Raw genomic sequence first — 21,780 nt, forward strand, 5'->3', positions numbered from 1 at the left:
GTCCAACAGCATCTTTGAAAAAATACGGTCCAATGATTCCACCAGCGTACAAACCACACCAAACAGTGCATTTTCGGGATGCATGGGCAGTTCTTGAACGGCTTCTGGTTGCTCTTCACTCCAAATGCGGCAATTTTGCTTATTTACGTAGCCATTCAACCAGAAATGAGCCTCATCGCTGAACAAAATTTGTCAAAATTTGAACACATTTCGAACCGAACACTGATTTTGGTAATAAAATTCAATGATTTGCAACCGTTGCTCGTTAGTAAGTCTATTCATGATGAAATGTCAAAGCATACTGAGCATCTTTCTCTTTGACACCATGTCTGAAATCCCACGTGATCTGTCAAATACTAATGCATGAAAATCCTAACCTCAAAAAAATCACCCTTTAGTTCCCGATGTCTGGAAAATGGGCAGAGTGATCCTGCTACTGAAGCCTGGAAAGGACCCGAGTTTGGGGGAGTCGTACAGACCGATCTCCCTTCTCTGACCAGTAGCAAACACGATTGAGGCATTACTCCTACCGAGCCTCGTAGAAGAATTTCCATTCGACGAGCATCAACCTGCATTTCGAAGACTGCATAGCACAACAACAGCATTGCATGCCATCATCGCACACATTTGCCGTGGCTTCAATCAGCCCAGGCCATGTAATAGGATGATCCTCGCGGCACTGGACCTATCAAAGGCATTTGATGCGGTCAAACTCTTTGAGCACATCGCCAACAAGTCCCTCCAGCCAGATCTGAAACGCTGGGTCGCGATTTATCTGTTTGGGCGCCAGTCATTTGTGGAATTTAGAGATAAGCAGTCGAAGTACCGTAGAGTGAAACAGATGGATTATCCAAGGCGGGGTGATATTTCCGGCACTCTTAAACCTTTACCTATCCTCCATTCCACCCCTTCCAGATGGCATAGAGATCGTATCATATGCGGACGATTGTACGATCATGGCATCAGGCCTCCCGCCCATTGTTGACATCTGCGATAGGTTGAACGACTACCTCAAAGAAGACGTTCGCTGCAAGAAATCTAAAGATATCTGCCACCTAATCTTCAGCCACATTGTTCACGAGCTGACTGTGATGGTCGATGGAGAAATGATTCCGACCATCAAGAATCCCAAAATACTTGGCGTCACATTTGACAACTCTTACATATTCTCCCCATATGCCACAGCAATTTGCCATAAAGTCAAAAGTAGAAGCTAGGTCCTCAAGTCACTTGCCGGCAGCACTTGGGGTCCAGACAAAGAAACCTTGTTGACCAACGGTCTGTGGTAAGTTATGCAGCGCCTGTGTGATCTCGTCAGCTCTGTGACACGCAGTGGAATATTATTCAGATCTGTCAGAATGCCGCCCTCCGAACTGCGATGTCATGTGGAGAAACTCCTTCAGAAGACAAAGATCCTACCAGTGCGAAGACATAACTACATGCTGTCTAAGCAATACCTTTTGGACTGTTATCGCAGAGACCATCTAAATCATCATCTTGTGGATAGATATCCACCGCCCCGAAGCCTTACGGTAGATCTACATAATCTAGAGCGTGAGGTTCAGCGCTACAAGAGAGAACCTCTAGATCAAACGGGTATAGAAAATATTCATGCAGACACGATAGCAGGTGCGGTAAATAGCTACCGGGTGAATGAAGTCCTTGGAGAACGACTGCCTCCCATTGCACCTGAAGAAATTTACCTCCCTCGGCAAACCAGAGAAATTCTGGCTCAATTACGATCCGGCAGATGCAGCCGCCTCAAGCCCTACAGAGCAAGGATTGATGCCGACTGCAAGATGTATGTCTCGATTGTGACCAGGGACCACACGATACACGACACCTGTTTAACTGCCCAGCCTGACCCACTCGACTCAGATCCAGATACCTGTGGACGCACTCCATCTTAGTTGCAGAGTTCCTGGATCTTGACTCTCAAAAGAATCAAGCAGACGAAAGATGGAACACAACAAACTGCTCCAACAACAATAACTAAGTAGAGAAGTTTTAACATGGCAGGGTGCCTTACATTAGAAAGGGGTTAACCGTCGCTGAATATTTTTGTTGATGTTCACCCCGGGATTTAAACTCACGCGGCAGATATGCTAACCTCTGCACCACGATGGCCTCCAGACACCTACCTAGTTGTTCTAAACCTGCACGTCTCTGACACCGAATGGTATTAAAACCTATTATGACGTTGTATGGTATTGGAGGAGGACCCTTACCATGGTCAAAACGAAGACAATTGGTTTGTTCCAAAAATTTTGTTTGTACAGTAATATAACATCTCAACTTACCTTGTTGATCCTGCTGTAACTTCCACAGATTCGGGTTCGGTTGTTGTAGAGCTGGTAACTCTGGTGCGGCTTCTATTTACTGTGCTGTATTGTTTCTTTTCTGTGACTTCTTTTCCTTGCCCCTGTTCATGTTCCTGTTCTTCCTCCTCCACTTGCAGACTGGAAGTGGTTGTAGTGGGTCTAGTGCGGCGTATGCTTGAATAACTTGGTGTTGTGGCCGTATTGGTTCTTCTTGAAGACTTTGAGTCACTCTCCTCTTCCTCTGTTACAGTTTCTTCTTCGGTTTCATCTTCAGCTCTTGAAGATTTCTGGCTACCACGATTCCGATTAATGGTTATGTATTGTTTCTTCTCCTTTAGGAAACCATCGAATTCCGATAATTTATCGATACCCTCATTTTGTGGTCCTTGGCGGCCTCTTACCACCGACGAATATTTGCTATAACCCGAAGAGGCTCCTGCTGGCTTAGCATCCCTTTGCTGTTCCTCTTCCTCCTCATCACTCTCTTGGTTAGTTGTGGTGGTGCTGCTACTCTTACTACGTGTATTGCTACTTGTGAATTTGTAACTATTTCGTATGGAATTAAGGGCATTGGGTTTGCTCAGTACTTTGTCATACAGGGATTTGCTAATGCTTGAGGGTGTGGTGGGGAACGAGGAGGAGCCCGAACTAATCGACGAACTACTAGTGTGGCTGGTCTTAAGCGATATGGTGCCATCATCTTTGCGTAATAAATGCTTTTCCAATTCTTCAATACCGCCTACCTTACGTATTAGTTCGACGAGTTCTTTGATTACCTTGGGATCCTCTTCGGACTCCTTGTCGAGGCCATGTTTAGCTGAAGTTGAAGAATGTTGTTCCTCTTCATCTTCTTCGTATTCATATTCAGGAGCTTCGGTGGTTGTTGTTGTAGTGGTGGTGGTGCTAACTGAACGGAACAAAGGATTTCTGGTGCTGGCCACTGCAATGCGATTGGGACGGGCTGTGGTAGTGGTTGAGGCTGGAGAGGTGACAGGGGCGGCAGTGGTGGATCTGTAAAATAAATGAAAAAAGATTAAATTTTATGTGAATACTTTGGATATAAATTTCAACAAAAAAAGAAATGAAATTTTGTTAAATCTTATATATAAAAATCAATTTGTGTTTGTTTGTAGGTTTGTTTGTTTGTTTGTATGTTTGTGTGTTCCTTATAGACTCAGAAACGGCTGCACCGATTTTATTGAAATTTTCACAGATAGTGCATAATGACACTGTGGTGAAAATAGGGTACTACATTTTTTGATATCTGTTGCAGTGGTGGTGGTGCATAATGACCCCGTGGTGAAAATAGGGTACTACATTTTTTGATATCTGAAGGGGGCGCGGACCCTCCCCCTTACCCTAATTTTCAGAAATGCCAGATCTCGGAGATGGGTGTTGCGATTTAAGCGAAATTTTGTGTGCTCTCATATAGTACCCTAAAAATATTAAATTTTGTATCCAAATTTCGGATGGGATACCTAGGGGGGCTGCCCCTCCCCAAAAACCTACCAAACATATATTTAGACCAATCACGACAATATGGGACTCAAATGAAAGGTATTTAGGATAAGAAAACGTATCTGATATCCAATTGTTAGACCAAGTGCTAGGGGGACCACCCCCAGCCCCAAAACACCCCTAAATCGGACATATTTACTGACCATGGCAATATGGGACTCAAATGGAAGGTATTTGCGAGTAGAATACGAATCTGATATCCAATTGTGGGACCACGGTTCTGGGGGTCCACCCCTTCCTCAAAACACCCCCCAAACAGAATTTATTTACTGGCCATGGGAATATGGGGCTTAAATAAAAGGTATTGGTAACACCGCTACCTTTGTTAATAGGATTAGGAAGGAGGTATTAGACGTGGCAATATGTTCGGAAAATCTAACAGATTAGGTTCTGGATTGGAACACTCCTTCTCGGACTGTCCCTATATTAGGTTTAGAATAGCACGGCCAGCGCCTAATCCGATAAGCTCCTAGAATAAGGTGAAAACCAACTGGACAACAATCGGACTACTACTCGGAGTAAGACTTGGACAAGATAATTTAGCTTCTCAAAGCCTAGAAACATTGACGAAAATGTCAACAGGATTAGGACTGCACTATATTTCAATGATAGTTAACCTCTTTGAGAAAGGAAATCAACTAAAAACAAGTAAAAGCGTTCTAAATTCGGCTGGGCCGAATCTTGGGAGCCCACCACCATGGATTCTGATAAAATATGGGAGCTATATGGGAGCACAGTTGTTGAGAGTTATAAAAGAACACTATGTGCAAAATTTCAGCCAATTCAGACAAAAATGGCGGCTTCCAGGGGCTCAAAATGTCAAATCGGGAGATCAGTTTATATGGGAGCTATATCAGGTTATCGACCGATTTGAACTGTATTTGGCCGAGTTGTTGGAAGTTATAACGAACAGTATGTGCAAAATTTCAGCCAAATCGGATGAAAATTTAGGCTTCCAGGGGCTCAAGAAGTCAAATCGGGAGATCGGTTTATATGGGAGCTATATTAGGTTCTTGACGGATTTGAACTGTATGTGGCAGAATTATTGGAAGTTATAACGGAACACTAAGTGCAAAATTTCAGCTAAATCGGACAAAAATTGGGTTTCCACGGGCTCAAGAAGTGAAATCTAGAGATCGGTTTATATGGGAGCTATATCAGGTTCTTGACCGATTTGAACGGTACTTGGCACATTTGTTGGAATTCATAACAGAACACTGTGTACAAAATTTCAGCAAAATCGAATGACAATTGAGGCTTCCAGGGGCTCAAGAAGTTATATCGGGAGATCGGTTTATATGGGAGCTATATCAAGAAACTGACCGATTTGAACTGTACTTGGCACACTTGTTGAAAGTCATAACAGAAAACTAAGTGCACAATTTTAACCAAATCGGCTGAAAATTGAGACTTCCAGGGGCTCAAAAAGTCAAATCGGGAGATCGATTTATATGGGAGCTATATCTAAATTTGAACCGATATGGCCCATTTGCAATCCTAATGACTAACATCAATATTAAGGACGGACATGGCTAGATCGACTCAGGATGTCGAGACGATCATACGATATATACTTTATGGGTCCTAGATCAATATTTCGAGGTGTTACAAACGGAATGACTAGATTAGTATTCCCCTATCCTATGGTAGAGGAAGTCTTAAAGAGCTTCAAACCATTTCAGTCACGCGGACCTGATGGAACATTTCCGGCATTATTACAGAAGGAGGTCGACTATATGGCGCTATATCACAGCGTGCATAGGAATTTCATATACTCCGAAAGCCTGCCAGCAGGCAAGGTTGCTATTATTCCCCAGCCCGGCTAGGCAAGTTATGCGACACCAAAGACCTACAGACCTACTATAAGCTTTACGTCGTTTCTACTCAAAACCATGGAACGTATTGTGGATACCATGATGAAGAGCAGGACATGCAGCGAACTGCGCAAAAACAAACATGCCTTTGTGACGGGAAAGTCGGTGGAGAGTGCCTTGCACGAGGCTGTGCATAAAAACGAAGAATCCTTCGATGCCAAGACGTACACATTGTCGGTATGCATTGACATCAGGGGGTCTTTTAACAATGTGCAGATCGTCTCTTTGATCCAATCTTTAGACCAGTACCGGCTTGGACGGGTGGATTGTGGACAGAGTGGAATAAGGCTCACCACAGCGGGGAATTTTATCCCCACTCCCATGGCTGACCACCATAAATAACCCGTTATGGATGCTGACAGAAGAGGGATATGAAACCGTCTGCAACGCAGACGATGTTGTATTACTTCTAAGGGTTAGGGATCGGAATTAGCTATGCAGAAGGACCGAAACGGGTTTGATGAGGTCTCAATGTTAACTCAGAGAAGACTGAAATCTGCCTGTTCACGAAAAATACGATGATGGGCCAATTTGACGCAACATAGTTCCTCAACGAACGATTTCGAATCTGACAAGGTCAAATACTAAGGAGTGATTTTGGACAGGAAAACGAATTGGAAGAGTCACATTCGGTATCGAATCGAAAAGGCTCACAGAAGTGGGGCACTATTTAGACGGGCCGTATACTCAAAATGGGTCCTGAATCCAAAGACAGTCTCTACAGCAGCTTGATTAGACCAATACTTTCTTACGCCTCAGTTGTAAGGTGAAGGAACTATTTGAAAAAATGGTATGGAAGCCATGTAAAAACTTCTCCCCAAAGAGGTGTCGCACTTGGCACGCCGTTCGGATTCGGCTATAAAAGAGAAGCCCCTTATCATTGAAGTTAAACTTGAATCGGACAGCACTCATTGATATGTGTGAAGTTTGCCCCTGATCCTTAAATGAATTATAATGGGCAAAATTTGAAATTTGAGTTTGATGGACTGCGATGGAGAAAGAGTGCAACTTATGGATAATAAAACAGGTTCAGAGAACATCTTGTCTTGGCATAGGCGGAGCGATGAGAATCATACTTCTAGGGCACTAGAGTCTATTCTAGATATACGAACCTTCGACGTACAGATTAAGTGTGAGGCAGCCACTGTGGCTATGAAACTTAAGGCGATGGGAGAATGGATAGAGGAACAGGTCGTACCATCGCGATATAATCGAGGGGACGATTGGAAACCTGGAGGGAATGGAAGAGGATTTCGTTCGGATACCTGAGATGATATTGAGGTCGAGTGCGAGGAACTGCTGCAAGCGGCTCAGTCTTGCATTGGCGGAATTCTGGTTTTGCCATCTGGAAGTTCACGCTATACTACAGATGGATTGATGACAGAGTGGGCCTGAGAGTCTACATTAAGAACCCAGGCACTGAGATCTGTGTTCGACTTCCTAACCATAATACCCGGCACGGGATAACTATGAGCACAACACAGGCCGGAACATTGAACTCCGATATGTTTGGTGTTCATTGTTGTTCCGAGAAGCTTAGCTGCGAGCTTCCGGGCACATACACAGGTTGCGGATAGTGGAATGCTCCATACGGAGTAGCTGCAATTACAGTAGCGGACAATCAGCGGTAAGGAGCGGAGAGTCTCAGAGAGAGGCAGAGTGGCGACGGCTCTTGTATAAATACTGAGTGCCTATGATGCTCGAAATGACAAGGCGAGTTGTTGGCGCCATTAAATAACTAATGGTCCTTTGGACTGGAACAAGCTTGCTGACCTATAGGAGTTAGATGGGGATTGCCACCTCCACGTATAGACATGTGGCTGCAACAACCGAGCCGAGCGATCACGGAATGCGTGATGTGATGTGGTGTAAACGCGAGTTTTTTGGAGTGTGAACAGCTTTGCGGACAATAAACTGGCCATCAAGGCAATATCAACCATGATGGTAAGGTCACAGACAGTCTTGGAGTGTAAGAAGGAGTTTAACCCCATCTCTGAGGATGGCATGATCCGCATCGTTTGGATGCTGGGCCGTTGCGATGTAAGGGGGAAAGAGAGAGGAATTGGTCGGTGAAGGCCAGAGGGCTGGCTTGGTTAACGAACGAGCATGTAGCAGTGTGGAATAGCGAACGAGCATGTAGCAGTGTGGAATAGCAAAAAGGTCGGTAGGATAAGGAAAATCCTATAGGGAGATTCGGATCGTAAGAAGACAAGGCCATTACTGAAAATAAGTAAGAAGGAGGTCGGTATGACTTTCTGCATCATAACTGGACACATAGGACTACGATCTCACTAATGCAAAATAGGTGTAGCAAGTGCTAGCAAGGCATGTGGGAAAAAGGGTATGATGCTGGAGCATTTTCTATGTCATTGTCCAGTTTTCGCCGCTAACAGACACCGGCACTTAGGTGGAAGCACATACCAGACATAAACCGACTAAGGGGCGTGGTATGGATAGAGATGGGCTATGGGTAAAAACCCAAAAGGTTTTTATCCGATATATTGGGTAAATACTCGGATATTTACCTATTTATATCCAAAAGCTGAAAAGCTTTATGTCATGCTGGATGAAGAAGCTCCAGCAAAGAAGTCTTTTGCAGGCAAACTCGGTGGTACATGCAAACCGGGAAGACCGAAAGCCCGATGGTTCAATTGGTGGGAGACACCTCGAAACTTGGTGTAAGAGATTTTAGAATAAGCGCAGAAGATCGAGGCGCTTGGAACGCTGTTCTACGTTTGGCTAGGGGAACAAATTTTCTGTCATAGCCAATTAAAGTAAAGTAATACCCAAAAGTTGGGTATTTTTAGTTTTGCCGATATCTTGGGTATAAAAACATTTTCCAAACATTTTTTTGTTGGTTTCGTATTTTTTGTATATAAGCATGACCTTCTGCGGCTATATAGACTCATCTCCAGACTTAAAGTTTTGAGGCAATAAATTGGTCATTTTGCATTAAATTTCTATGAAATTTGGCACTGTGAGTTCTGGAATATCCCTACCCATTTCTATGAAGTATGGTCCAGATCAGACTATATTTGGATATAGCTGCCCTGTAGGCCGACCGCTGATCTCCCGATATAGGGTAAATTTTGTCCATAACATTCCACTAAGGAACAGGGGCAAACTTCTCACATATCATTGAGTGCAGTCCGATTCATGTTTTAAGCTCAAAGATAAGGGGCCTCCTTTTTATAGCCGAGTACGAACGGCGTGCCGCAATGCGACACCTCTTTGGAGAGAAGTTCTATATGGCATATTACCTAACAAATGTGGCATATTACCTAACAAAGCATTAGGAGGGGAAAAGCACCACTGAAAATTTTTTTCTGATGGTCTCGCCAGGATTCAAACCCAGGCGTTCAGCGTCATAGGCGGACATGCTAACCTCTGCGCTACGGCTGCCTCCACCATAAGGCCATAAAAAACCATTTTTTAGCCGAATTCCATGAAATTTGGCACAGTGAGTTCTGGTAGACCCATACCCATTCCTTACCATATTTGGCTATAGCTGCCATACAGACCGATCTTGTGATATAGGATATTGAGCTCTTAAAAGGAGCATTTGTCATCCAATTTCTCATTGTAATTCAATTTTAGAAAATTGGTTTTTAAATATATAAAACTTTGACAAAATTTTCTAAAAAACTCAAAAATTTGTCCAAGTTTTCTATATAAAAAATAATTTTTTTAGAAGAAAACTTTTTAACTTGATATAACAATTCAAACTCTTTCTTCGAGGGGGGGAGGGGGCCTCACCCCCGAAAACCGCCCAAAAATGACATGTTTACCGATTGGGGCAATATGGGTATCAAATGAAGGGTAATTGGAAGTAGCAAACGAAACTTATAAAAATTTGGGGTCAAGTCCCGGGGGGGGGGCCGCGCCACCATAAAAATCACTCCCAAACGGACAAGTAGGCCGTTCGGGGCAGTATGGAAATCAAACGAAAGTTACTTGAGAATAGAATACGAAACTTATATACGAGTTTGCCATCTATTCCCAGGCGGATCGGCCTACCCTAAAATTATGTACCAAATGGACGTGTACACCGAACGGGACAAGATGGGTATTTGTGAGTAGAATACGAAAATTATATAAAAATTAGGGTCAATTCCCAGGGAGTCGCCCCACCCCAAAATGATAGCTCAAACTGGACAATATGGGATTCTTATAAAGATCATTTGAGAGTTAAATACGACTATCAATAGTTTCCAATTGTTCAAAAGGGGCGGCTAACAATAATGGGTGTAGCGAAGCACACCGGATCAGCTAGTTTTATATAAGACAAAATTTTGACACAATGTTTTGTAGAAACAAAATTTTAACAAAAATTGTTTTTTTTATAATCAAATGAGTTTTTTACTTACTTCTTAGTCTTACATGGCACATTTCGTGCAAAGTCACAGGAATCGGCTGCGGGATTGAAATACAAGCCCGAGGGACAGGTAAACATATGAGCCACTATACCCAAACCGGAAGGTCCACTGTCCAGACACCAATAGTATTTCTTGCAATCTCGAGGATGTTGGAAGAAACCCTCTTCTTCACATTTGAAATCTAGGAATAAAAGCAACAAAACGACAGTTAAAAGATTTGTCATATAAATCAATCAATTTCTTACCAGTTCCTGGATCAGGTGTTGTGGGTGGTGGTGGTGTTGTAGTCCTTCCTCCTATATACAAAGAAGATCCTTCGGCTTCAGTCAGTTTGAAAGTTAAGGGTGCCACTGTAGTTGTTGTTGTGGTGGTTGATGCTTGCACTCGGTTTCGTGTTCCTTGATTTTGTGCTGCTCCCCCCGTACGTTTACCAGCTCCTTTACGTTCAGCATAGGTGAGTTTATGTTCGGCATTTTCAATGTTATTGCGTGATGATGAAGAATTTTCGCGACTTCTGCCACGAGATGGTTTCTGTGGGCCAGTGGGTTTGGAAACTTCGTTGATGCCAAGACTATAAGAAAAGAGGAGAAGTGTTAAAAATGTTCTAAAAAAATTTTTTAAAGCTAAAAATTAAGCATAAAATAAAATGATTCGAGGAAAATTTCTATTCAAAATTAAATTTAACAAAAAATTTATATATAAAATTTTGAAAAAAAATTTAAAACATAAAATTTTGGTAAAATTTTTTCTATAATCTAAAAATATTTCTATGAAATTTTTGGTAAAATAAAGACTCTTACGACTTTTTAATTAGAATTAAATTTAAACAAAGTTCTTACTTACCCCAAAGCATCCAACATAGCTTCCTTGGCGGCTTCAATCAAAGGATATGGTTTGCCAGTACATGTGCCACGGAAATCGTCATTGTCTATGGCCCAGAACATAATACCACCCAAACCGTTATCGACCACATATTGGGCCTTCTTGCGAACAATGGCCTCATCATCATAGCCAACCCATTGGTTGCGACGATACGCATAGGGACCAACAGCATTGGGATTGGGTTGGACCACAGTCCATTCGGGATCTTCTTTGATGTTCTGGCAAATTTCATAGTAAGCCAAATAGCCCTTTTCGCGAGTGGCATCACCCTGTTCACCAGGGCCCTCGGAAGGAGCACCAATCTCAGTACTTTCCTCATTGATCAGCGTAAAGGAACGGCCATAGGTGGGTATACCCAAGACAAGCTTATCTCTGTCAGCACCAGCATTTAAATAGAATTTTACCGAATAGTCCTGAAAGAAAAGAATCAATCACATATAATGTCATCTTCACATTGAGGCTTCAAAATACTCACAATATTCAATTCAGCATCATAATTATATTCCGATTCCTCTTCCAATGAATATAAAGGAGCATGATGATTGGCCGAAGGCTCAGTCGAAGCATGAAAATCGTAAGTCAACATATTGAACCAATCCAAATATTTATTCAACTTGGGAATGTCATAGCCCTTCTCAATGTACTCAATGCCGGCGGGCACAGCCATGGTCAGCAGCAAACGGGGACGTCCGGTCTTTTCGGCTTCTCTTTCGAATTCCGCTCTCAACTCTTGCACAAATTGGGCATAATTTTCTCTATCTTGTGGTCTACCGCCGCTACGATGTGCCGGGTATTCCCAATCCAGGTCAATACCATCGAAATGATTTTGTCTCAAGAACTTTAGAATATTCTTAATGAACTTTTGCCTGCGTTCAGCATTTGCCACCAGGGGAGAGAATCGGGTGGATGCCTCATTCCAGCCGCCAATAGCAATCATTGTTTTCAATTGCTTATTGTATGTTTTTAGGCCAGTGAATTTGGCATAGCCTCCTGCATAGTTGGTCGATGATTTCGTTTTTATTTTTGGTGTGGGTGGAACAGGCAGGAAGTTGGCAAAGCACATAGAACCATGTCAAGTGGATGTGAAGCCAGCATTGGTGGGTGAGAACAGATGCACGTAATATAGGACAGGGCATAGAGAAGAAACAAAAAATGTAAAGGATTTAACTTTTGAATGCGAACAGACTGAGGCATTTTCAATAATGCCTTTACCACAATGGTCTGGTGAGGAACAAAAAGTAACATTGCGATTTGTAGTAAAAAAGTTAAGGACGAACGTCTAAAACAAAGGAGATATTCTAAGGATGTCTTCCAAGAAGATGTTTTTTCAATAATATTCTTTCTCATGATCATATAGATCGACACTTTCCACCATCAAAGAGGATAAAATGAATTCAACAGCCAGTCGCATGGCAACATAACCAAAAAAAATTACATCACAAATTTTTATCGAAAATTTATGGTCATCGAATTTTTATCGAATAGTTATTGGTATCGATTACAAATAACTTTTCCTTAAAAAATGATGGCTATTAAACTCTCATAAAAAATGTAACTGCCATCCCTGCCCATATATTTCATTTAGCTAAATGTATGCGTCATCAATTTTTGTCGTTATTTTTAGTTTTTCAAACTGTTATCAAAATTTGATGGTCATCGAATTTTCATAGAAAATTTGATGCTCATCGAATTTTTATAGAAAATTTGATAGTCATCGAATTTTTATAGAAAATTTGATGGTCATCGAATTTTTATAGAAAATTTGATGGTCATCGAATTTTCATAGAAAATTTGAGGGTCATTGAATTTTCATAGAAAATTTGATGATCATCGAATTTTCATAGAAAATTTGATGATCATCGAATTTTCATAGAAAATTTTAAATTCGATGATCATCGAATTTTCATAGAAAATTTGATGATCATTGAATTTTCATAGAATATTTTAAGGTTATCTATTTTTTTTACAATATTTGATGGTTATCGAACTTTCGAAGAAAATTTGATGGTCATCGAATTTTCATAGAAAAGTTGATGGTCATCGAATTTTCATAGAAAATTTGATGGTCATCGAATTTTCATAGAAAATTTGATGGTCATCGAATTTTCATAGAAAATTTGATGGTCATCGAATTTTCATAGGAAATTTGATGGTCATCGAATTTTCATAGAAAATTTGATGGTCATCGAATTTTCATAGAAAATTTGATGGTCATCGAATTTTCATAGAAAATTTGATGGTCATCGAATTTTCATAGAAAATTTGATGGTCATCGAATTTTCATAGAAAATTTGATGGTCATCGAATTTTCATAGAAAATTTGATGGTCATCGAATTTTTATAGAAAATTTGATGGTCATCGAATTTTCATAGAAAATTTGATGGTCATCGAATTTTCATAGAAAATTTGATGGTCATTGAATTTTCATAGAAAATTTAATGGTCATTGAATTTTCATAGAAAATTTGATGGTCATCGAATTTTCATAAAAAATTTGATGGTTATCGAATTTTCATAAAAAATTTGATGGTCATCGAATTTTCATAGAAAATTTGATGGTCATCGAATTTTCATAGAAAATTTGATGGTCATCGAATTTTCATAGAAAATTTGATGGTCATCGAATTTTCATAGAAAATTTGATGGTCATCGAATTTTCATAGAAAATTTGATGGTCATCGAATTTTCATAGAAAATTTGATGGTCATCGAATTTTCATAGAAAGTTTGATGTTCATCGAATTTTCATAGAAAGTTTGATGTTCATCGAATTTTCATAGAAAATTTGTCATAAAATTTTCATCGAATATTAGTTATCGAAATTTTGATGGTCATCGAATTTTATAGGAAATTTTATGGAACTTTGTCATCGAAAATTTGACGGTCATCGAATTTGCATGAGAAGTTTGAAGGTAACCGATTTTTTATGGGAAATTTGATTGTCATCGAACTTTTGTAGGAAATTTGATAGTCATCGAATTTTGGTAGGAAATTAGATGGTTATCGAATTTTCATCGAAAATATTTTGGTTATCGAAATGTTATCGAATTTTCTAAATAAAATTCTACTGTCGATTTTTATCGAAATTATAACCAAATTTGTTTTAGCTAAAAATTTATGGCCATCGAATCTTCAAATGTATATAAACAGTTTGATGATTATCGAATTGTCTTCTTTTTTTATTTGAATTTATGTGTAACGGATTTTAAAATTCTATTTTATCGATTTTTTCCCCGAAAATTGGATTTCACTTGAATTTTAGTAAACTTTTTTAAGTTCATGCAATTTTAATAGAAATAGAAGAGATGTTAGAGGAAATTTATTTGGCTTTATTCTTCCCCATTTTTATATTCCCCCTTATTTTCAATTTTTCTAAACGTTTTTTGATCACCCTCAGCCCAAGGTGTATTGGAAAATTCACAGAAAAATCTGTTTGCTTACAGCCATAAATCATGTTGGCTTTTCGGGTTTATGGCATGTTAGTGTTGTAGTATCTATGTTTAACTTTCCCCTATTCACAGTACGAGATCCGGCCGAGTCCTGTGAGCTCTGTTCGCAATGTTATCGTTTCCTCTCAATACCATGAAGGGTGGTGATATGACCGACCACCTATTACTGCTAAAGCTAAGCGACGGCAAGAGGTGGAAGGTGAAATCGTTTGTATTTCAGCCAGCCAGTTTAGCTTTCATAATCGTTTGAATGTGTAAGTAAGTGAGTGAGTGAGTGAATGAATACATGTCCATATTCAAGTCTACATACCTTGTTCAATGTCCTGGTATTTATCGAATGGCTTCATTTGATTGTCTTTTGTAAATCCTCCAAATGCGTAAATCAAATGCGTACACAAGTATGGATTAATATTTTGTGGATTATATTTCGCTGTGCCAGGACGATAGACACTCCAATTGGTGTAGTAGCAGACAACTCTTCCATCGGATTGGACCCCTATTGTAGACAGTGCAGCAAATTGAAGGCAATGGAAATTGAGATGAAAGAGGACACATTAGTATGTAAATCAAAGTGGCTTCATAAATTTTGTACAACACACACACACACACGCACATAGAAGGTTATTATCTTAAGGATAATAAATACACAGTCTTGCATTTATTTTGTGGTGTGCTACAGAGGGACCGGGAAGAGTGGGTGAGTGTTTGACGTTGTTAACTTACCATTTATATATAGTAGCGCACATAGTAGAAAGAGGAGTGGTAATACCGCTCCTCGCGGAAGCTGCAACGAGACAAAAACGAAAAAAAGGAAATGAGTACTGGTATAAATCTTTGCCTGCATATGGCTGCCTTATAAAAGTGGAGGTTTGCATTAAATGGTCATTAAATGTGAGATATTTCCCATCTTTATGTTAATAATGAAGACAAAATAATGGAGAAGAGAAACATTATTTTATATAGCATATGCTGAAATTGTATAGTAGAGAGATTGTCATAAAAATGTTAATATGAATCTGTGTTCTCCCTTCGAAATGAAATATTTTCCCATAATAAGCCTCATATGTTTAAAGTGACCATAAACTATGAAAAAAGCTGACCATAAACTATAAGGGACGCCTTATATAGAAAATTTCCCCGAAATCTCTTTTAGGAGAATATTTTTTTTTTTTTTATTTAGGCATGAAGTTTTTTAAGGCATTCAATTTTCTTCAGTGCTAGCGGCACTGGTTTCATTTGCAAGCAGCAAAATTCCGAAGCCCGCGAACAAAATATCCATAGTTCTCGCATAAGAACAACGTCACTTCTGCCATTAGAAGCATTTTTTGCTTCAAACAATCCATCAAGCTTTGGCGATGTTGATGATAATTTTACAGACAAAGCTTCAGCAAAATCTGTTGAGGATTTCTCTGAGAACTGACTCTAATCGCTCCTATATATCCTTAGCTTGGCCTTGTTCAGTTCAGGCATAAGGGAATTTGGAGTGGTTTTTAGACCCTCAATACTAGGTTAGGTTAAGTAAGGTTGAAAAGAGGGCGCGGATATCAATTCGCCCCATGGACATACACCTCAGCCAATAATCGGCTTGTTGTGCGTTCTAAATATTTAAAAGTAACCTCGAGAAATAGAAAATCTATGTTAGGAATTCCGTGCTACTCACAAAATCATTAATTGTTTTCCATGCTACGCCCTTAAATTGGTTCATGTATCTGTTAGAAGCGTAAGCCGGGCAATGACAAAAGGAAAAGCATCAACATCTCATCATCTTCCGCGCATGCCGCACCGATTTAACATAAGTGAGCTCGTAGTCATGTGAGTACTGTAGTGATTCCGAAAGCTATACTGACCTTCCTATGGTAATAGCTACAAGAACTTCCTTTTAGTAATAGTCTCGCCTTCTCAGGATTCAAATCTCCTCATAGAATTTTCGCCGTCCTACCGACCGTTTCGCTTTTCCACAGCGACCACTATCTTAACTCGGACTGCGTCACCCCGAAAGTCTTTATTGTTAACCAATTTTATTGACGGTAATCCTCTGGTCTTTACTGCCAAATCGTCTGCTCTTTAATTCCCCCTCACTCCACTATGGCCCGGCACCCAAACGATGCGGATTATGCCATCCACAGGCAAGGCGTTAATCTCCTTCATACAATCCAAGACTGTTCGTTACCTTACCGTCTTGGTTGTTATTGCCCCGACGACCAGTTTACTGACCGTAAAGAGATTCACATTAGATGTCCTCGCGTTAACACCACACCACCGTGACCTCCCGCATCTCCGCCTGCAGGACCGTATTATGGTCATACAGCCGAAAACAGATCTCAGTGTCTGGGTTCTCAAAATAGATCCCCACTCTGACCTCGAGCTTTGATCCATCTGAGTATCATGATCTCCCATATAACAATACCAGAGTTCCGCCAATCTAAGACTGTGCCTTTGGTAGCAGTGTCTCGCACTTGATCTCAAGTATCATTTCAGGTATCCGTTCAGAAGCCTCTTCTATTCCTTCCAGGTTTCCTATCGTCACCACGATTCTAACTCGATCCATGATCTGCTCCTGTCCTCTACCCATTCTCCCATCGCCTTAAGTCGCATTTGGCATAGCTGCAGTGGCTGCCTCACACTTATGTATGTATGTCTATGGATCGGAAATCGAGAATAGTCTTCAGTGCCATAGTGGGCGTGGTCCTCATCGCTCTGCCCATGCCAAGACAACATGTTCTCTGAACCTGTTGTATTATCTTTTTGTTGTATTGGGTTGCCCAAAAAGTAATTGCGGATTTTTCATATAGTCGGCGTTGACAAATTTATTTTTAGCTTGCTTTAGAAAAAAGTGTAAAAAAGTATATTTGATAAAAGTTTATTCTAAGTTTTATTAAAAATGCATTTACTTTCTTTTAAAAAATCCGCAATTACTTTTTTAGCAACCCAATACTTTCATTAGAGTCCCACTTGGTCTCGATCGGTCCACTTTTGATTTTGAGGCGCTTTTGAGGTCGGGACGGCCCCCTAATACTTGGAATCAGTTTTTAATATTAAATTCGTATTCTTCTCCCGAATACCTTTCATGTGAATGCCATATTGAACCGACCGGTCTAATTTTTTTCAATGGTACTTTTGGGGTAAAGAAATCAAAAAATTATATACTTCAGGAAGCTCTACGTGCAACAGCAAAATGGGCTACCGAAAGTGGTCTGGGTATAAATCTGTGCAAGATAGAAGTAGTTCATTTCAACAGGAGATACAAGTTGCCTACAGTGGTACCTGTCCCCTTGGGTGGAGAGAATGTTCTATTTAACAAAAGTGCAAAAAACCTGGGTGTTTTGCTGGACAGAAAACTGAAATTCAAATCCAACATTTTGGAAAGGGCAAGAAAGGCTACTCTTGCCCTACACACCTGCAAGAGAGCCATTGGCAAAAGTTGGGGATTTAGACCGCGTGTCATGCATTGGATATATACTCCAGTTGTCAGACTTATTATGCTATATGGTGTTGTAGTCTGGTGGACGGCGCTTCAAAAATCCACCTACTGCTCAATACTTAACCGTATCCAAAGGTTGGCTTGTTTGTGCATCACGGACGACACCATCTGATGCCTCTGACATTGTGGCTACCCAAATTGCAGCGACCACCGCCGTGAAGTTAAGGGAGCTTTCTCATAGGTCATGTGGCGGCCACGGACACTGTGTTATACTTGATACAACATCCGATGTGCCAGGCAGTGTGGTTTACACTCCATCTGAGCCGCTTTTTGATAAAAATTACTGTACCACTATTCCTGATAGAACCTATTGGAACTACGATATCCCTGGTAACACAAGTTAATTAGACTTCTATACGGATGGTGCCAAGCTAAACGACCAGGTCGGCTTTGGGGTGTACTCTAAATATCCAGAAATGGTCATATCGAAGAGGTTACTCGACCACTGCAGAGTGTATCAAGCAGAGATCCTTGCAATTAGGGAGGTGTTGGAATGGCTAAGATATAATGTCATTACGACGATTGGCATAAATATCTTCTCAGACAGCCAGGCAGCCATTAAATCCCTGGAGAACGTATTTCTGAACACAAAAATCGCACTCGACTGTCGCAGATCTCTCAACGAGATGGATGAACAGTTCAAAATTCATCTGTTGTGGGTGCCAGGCCACAGAGATATCCCAGGGAATTGTAAAGCAGTCGAGCTTGCGAGACTAGGAACTACCTTACACACTCCAGGGACACTGGAATCTGTGGGTATGCCTCTAGCGACATGTAAGCTAAGTTTTCAGGACCAGGCCCGAAGGGCAACTAATGATAGAAGGTCACAAAGAGGGGACTGTGAGAATTCCAAAACTATGTGGCCTCATCTAAAATTGAAGAGGTCTACTGCTTTGCTGTCATTGGCTTGAACAGACGTTTCAGTGATTGTGTCTGTCATGGCAGGTCACTGTTTAATCGGAAAACATGCTGACGGACTGAAGGCTGCCAGCAACGACTTTTGCAGAAGCTGTAGGGACATCGAGGAAGAAGAGACTATAGAACACCTTCTGTGTGTGTGTCCCGCACTAGCAGTTAGGAGTTCCGTCTCAATCATTTTGTCCGTCATGACAGGTCATTGTCTAATCGGAAAACATGCGGACAGTCTGAAGGTTGCCTGCAACGACTTTTGCAGAAGCTGGAAGGACATCGAGGAGGAAGAGACTATAGAACATCTTATGTGTGTGTGTTCCGTACTAGCAGTTAGAAGGAGTTCCACTTAAGGTTCTCATTTCTCTGAGAACCTGTCTGATTGAGCGGATGTAAACATACGCAAGTTATTGGGCTTTTTAAAGCGATCTGCATGGTTCAACGATAGGAACTGGAAGGCATCTTCCTTCTTCTGTTCCTGTGGTATCACAATGGACGAAAACGTCTAAGTGAGTCTGATGGCAGATTGCCACTTAAACCTAACGAAAGGTGGTTAAGATACATACCCGAAGTTGTAGGCCCATTCGAACTCAATTCCATTTAACTGGTTTTTTTTTATACCCACCACCGAAGGATGGGGGTATATTCATTTTGTCATTCCGTTTGCAACACATCGAAATATCCATTTCCGACCCTATAAAGTATATATATTCTTGATCAGCGTAAAAATTTAAGACGATCTAGACATGTCCGTCCGTCTGTCGGTCTGTCTGTTGAAATCACGCTACAGTATTCAAAAACAGAGATATTGAGCTGAAATTTTGCACAGAGTCCTTTTTTGTCCATAAGCAGGTTAAGTTCAAAGATGGACTATATCGGACTATATCTTGATATAGCCCCCATATAGACCGATCCTTAGATTTAGGGTCTTAGGCCCACAAAAGCCACATTTATTATCCGATTTTACTGAAATTCGAGACAGTGAGTTGTTTTGGGTCCTTCGGCATTCTTTGTCAATTTGGTCCAGATCGATTCAGATTTGTATATAGCTGCCATATAGACTGATCCTCAGATTTAGGGTCTTAGGCCCATAAAAGCCACATTTATTACCCGATTTTGCTGAAATTTGGAACAGCGAGTTGTGTTAGGCCCTTCGACATATTTTGTCAATTTGGCCCAGTTCGGTTTAGATTTGGATATAGCTGCCATATAGGCAGATCCTCAGATATAGGGTCTTAGGCCCATAAAAGGCTTATTTGTTATTCGATGTCGCCGAAATTTGGGACAGTGAGTAATGTTAGGCCCTTCGACATCCTCCTTCAATTTGGTATAGATTGGTCCAGATTTGGATATAGCTGCCATATAGACTGATCCTCCGGTTTAGGGTCTTAGGCCCATAAAAGCCATACTTATTACCCGATTTTGCTGAAATTTGGAACAGCGAGTTGTGTTAGGCCCTTCGACATATTTTGTCAATTTGGCCCAGGTCGGTTTAGATTTGGATATAGCTGCCATATAGACTGATCCTTCGATTTAGGGTTTTGGGCCCATAAAAGCCACATTTATTATCAGATTTTACTGAAATTTGAGACAGTGAATTGTGTCTGCCCCTTCGACATCCTTCGTTAGTTTGGCCCGGATCGGTCCAGATTTGGATATAGCTGCCATATAGACCGATACTCCGATTTAGGGTCTAACGCCCATAAAAGTCACATTTATTATCCGATTTTACTGAAATTTGAGACAGTGAGTTGTGTCAGCCCCTTCGACATCCTTCGTTAGTTTGGCCCGGATCGGTCCAGATTTGGATATAGCTGCCATATAGACAGATCCTCAGATTTGGGGTCTTAGGCCCATAAAAGCCACATTTATTATCCGATTTTGCTGAAATTTGGAACAGTGAATTATGTTAGGCTCCTCAATATCATTCGTCAATTTGGCCCAAATCGATCCAGATTTGGATATAGCTGCAATATAGACCGATCTCTCGATTTAAGGTTTTTAGCCCATAAAAGGCGCATTTATTACCCGATGTCGCCGAAATTTGGGACAGCGAGTTATGTTTGGCCCTTCAACATCCTTCGTCAATTTGGCTCAGATCCGTCCAGATTTGGATATAGCTGCTATATAGACCGATCTCTCGATTTAGGGTTTTGGGCCCATAAAAGACGCATTTATTGTCCGATGTCGCCGAAATTTAGGACATTGAGTAAGGTTAAACCCCTTGACATAGTTCTGCATTATGGCACAGATCGGTCAAGATTTGTATATAGCTGCTATATAGACCGATCTCTCGGTTTTAGGTTTTGGGCCAGTAAAAGGCCATTTATTGTCCAATGTCGCCGCAATTTGGGACCGTGATTTGTGTTGGGCCCTTCGACATCCTTCTTCAATTTCACTCAGATCGATCAAGATTTGGATATAGCTGCCATATAGACTGATATTTCGATTTAAAGTCTTTGGCCCCCCAAAAAAGAAAAAACGCATTTATAATCCGATTTAACTAAAATTTGACCCATTGACTTATGTTAGGCTTTTCGACATCCAGGTTGTATATGGTTCAGATCGGTTTATTTTTAGATACAGCTACTAAAAAGACCAATATTTTGTTATAATTCAACAATGACTAGTAATTATTAGTATTTGGTCCAAATCGGATCATATTTCGTTATAACTGCTATGGGACATAAGGTATGTAATTTTCACTGGATTTTGATGAAAGGTGGTTAACATATATACCCGAGGTGGTGGGTATCCAAAGTTCGGCCCTGCAGAACTTAACGCCTTTTTACTTGTTCTTGAATATTTTCTCCAAACTTATTATGATTTGCATGGAAAATTTCTTGCAAATATTAATCGGCAATAGTTTTTTAATTTTTTTTTTCGTATGGTTTAAATATGATGGTCATGTAACATTCATGCTAACCACACTTAAAGCCGCCTGAACTTGGTCACATAATAATTTTAATTA

The 21,780-nt window shown here is 40.6% G+C and overlaps 1 protein-coding gene across 1 annotated transcript in view; it reads right to left on the bottom strand.

Annotated features, from left to right (window-relative positions):
* Nucleotides 1-21,780, bottom strand: part of LOC106084983 (mucin-12) — a 357,036-nt gene that overhangs the window by 97,804 nt on the left and 237,452 nt on the right. Inside the window, 7 exon segments of the mRNA XM_059367199.1 lie at nucleotides 2,301-3,332; nucleotides 10,081-10,270; nucleotides 10,335-10,660; nucleotides 10,933-11,384; nucleotides 11,447-11,961; nucleotides 14,730-14,915; nucleotides 15,143-15,203. Of these exon segments, the coding sequence (XP_059223182.1) occupies nucleotides 2,301-3,332; nucleotides 10,081-10,270; nucleotides 10,335-10,660; nucleotides 10,933-11,384; nucleotides 11,447-11,961; nucleotides 14,730-14,915; nucleotides 15,143-15,203 (2,762 nt within the window).

Source organism: Stomoxys calcitrans, chromosome 4 (genome assembly GCF_963082655.1).
Source record: "Stomoxys calcitrans chromosome 4, idStoCalc2.1, whole genome shotgun sequence".
NCBI lineage: Eukaryota > Metazoa > Arthropoda > Insecta > Diptera > Muscidae > Stomoxys > Stomoxys calcitrans.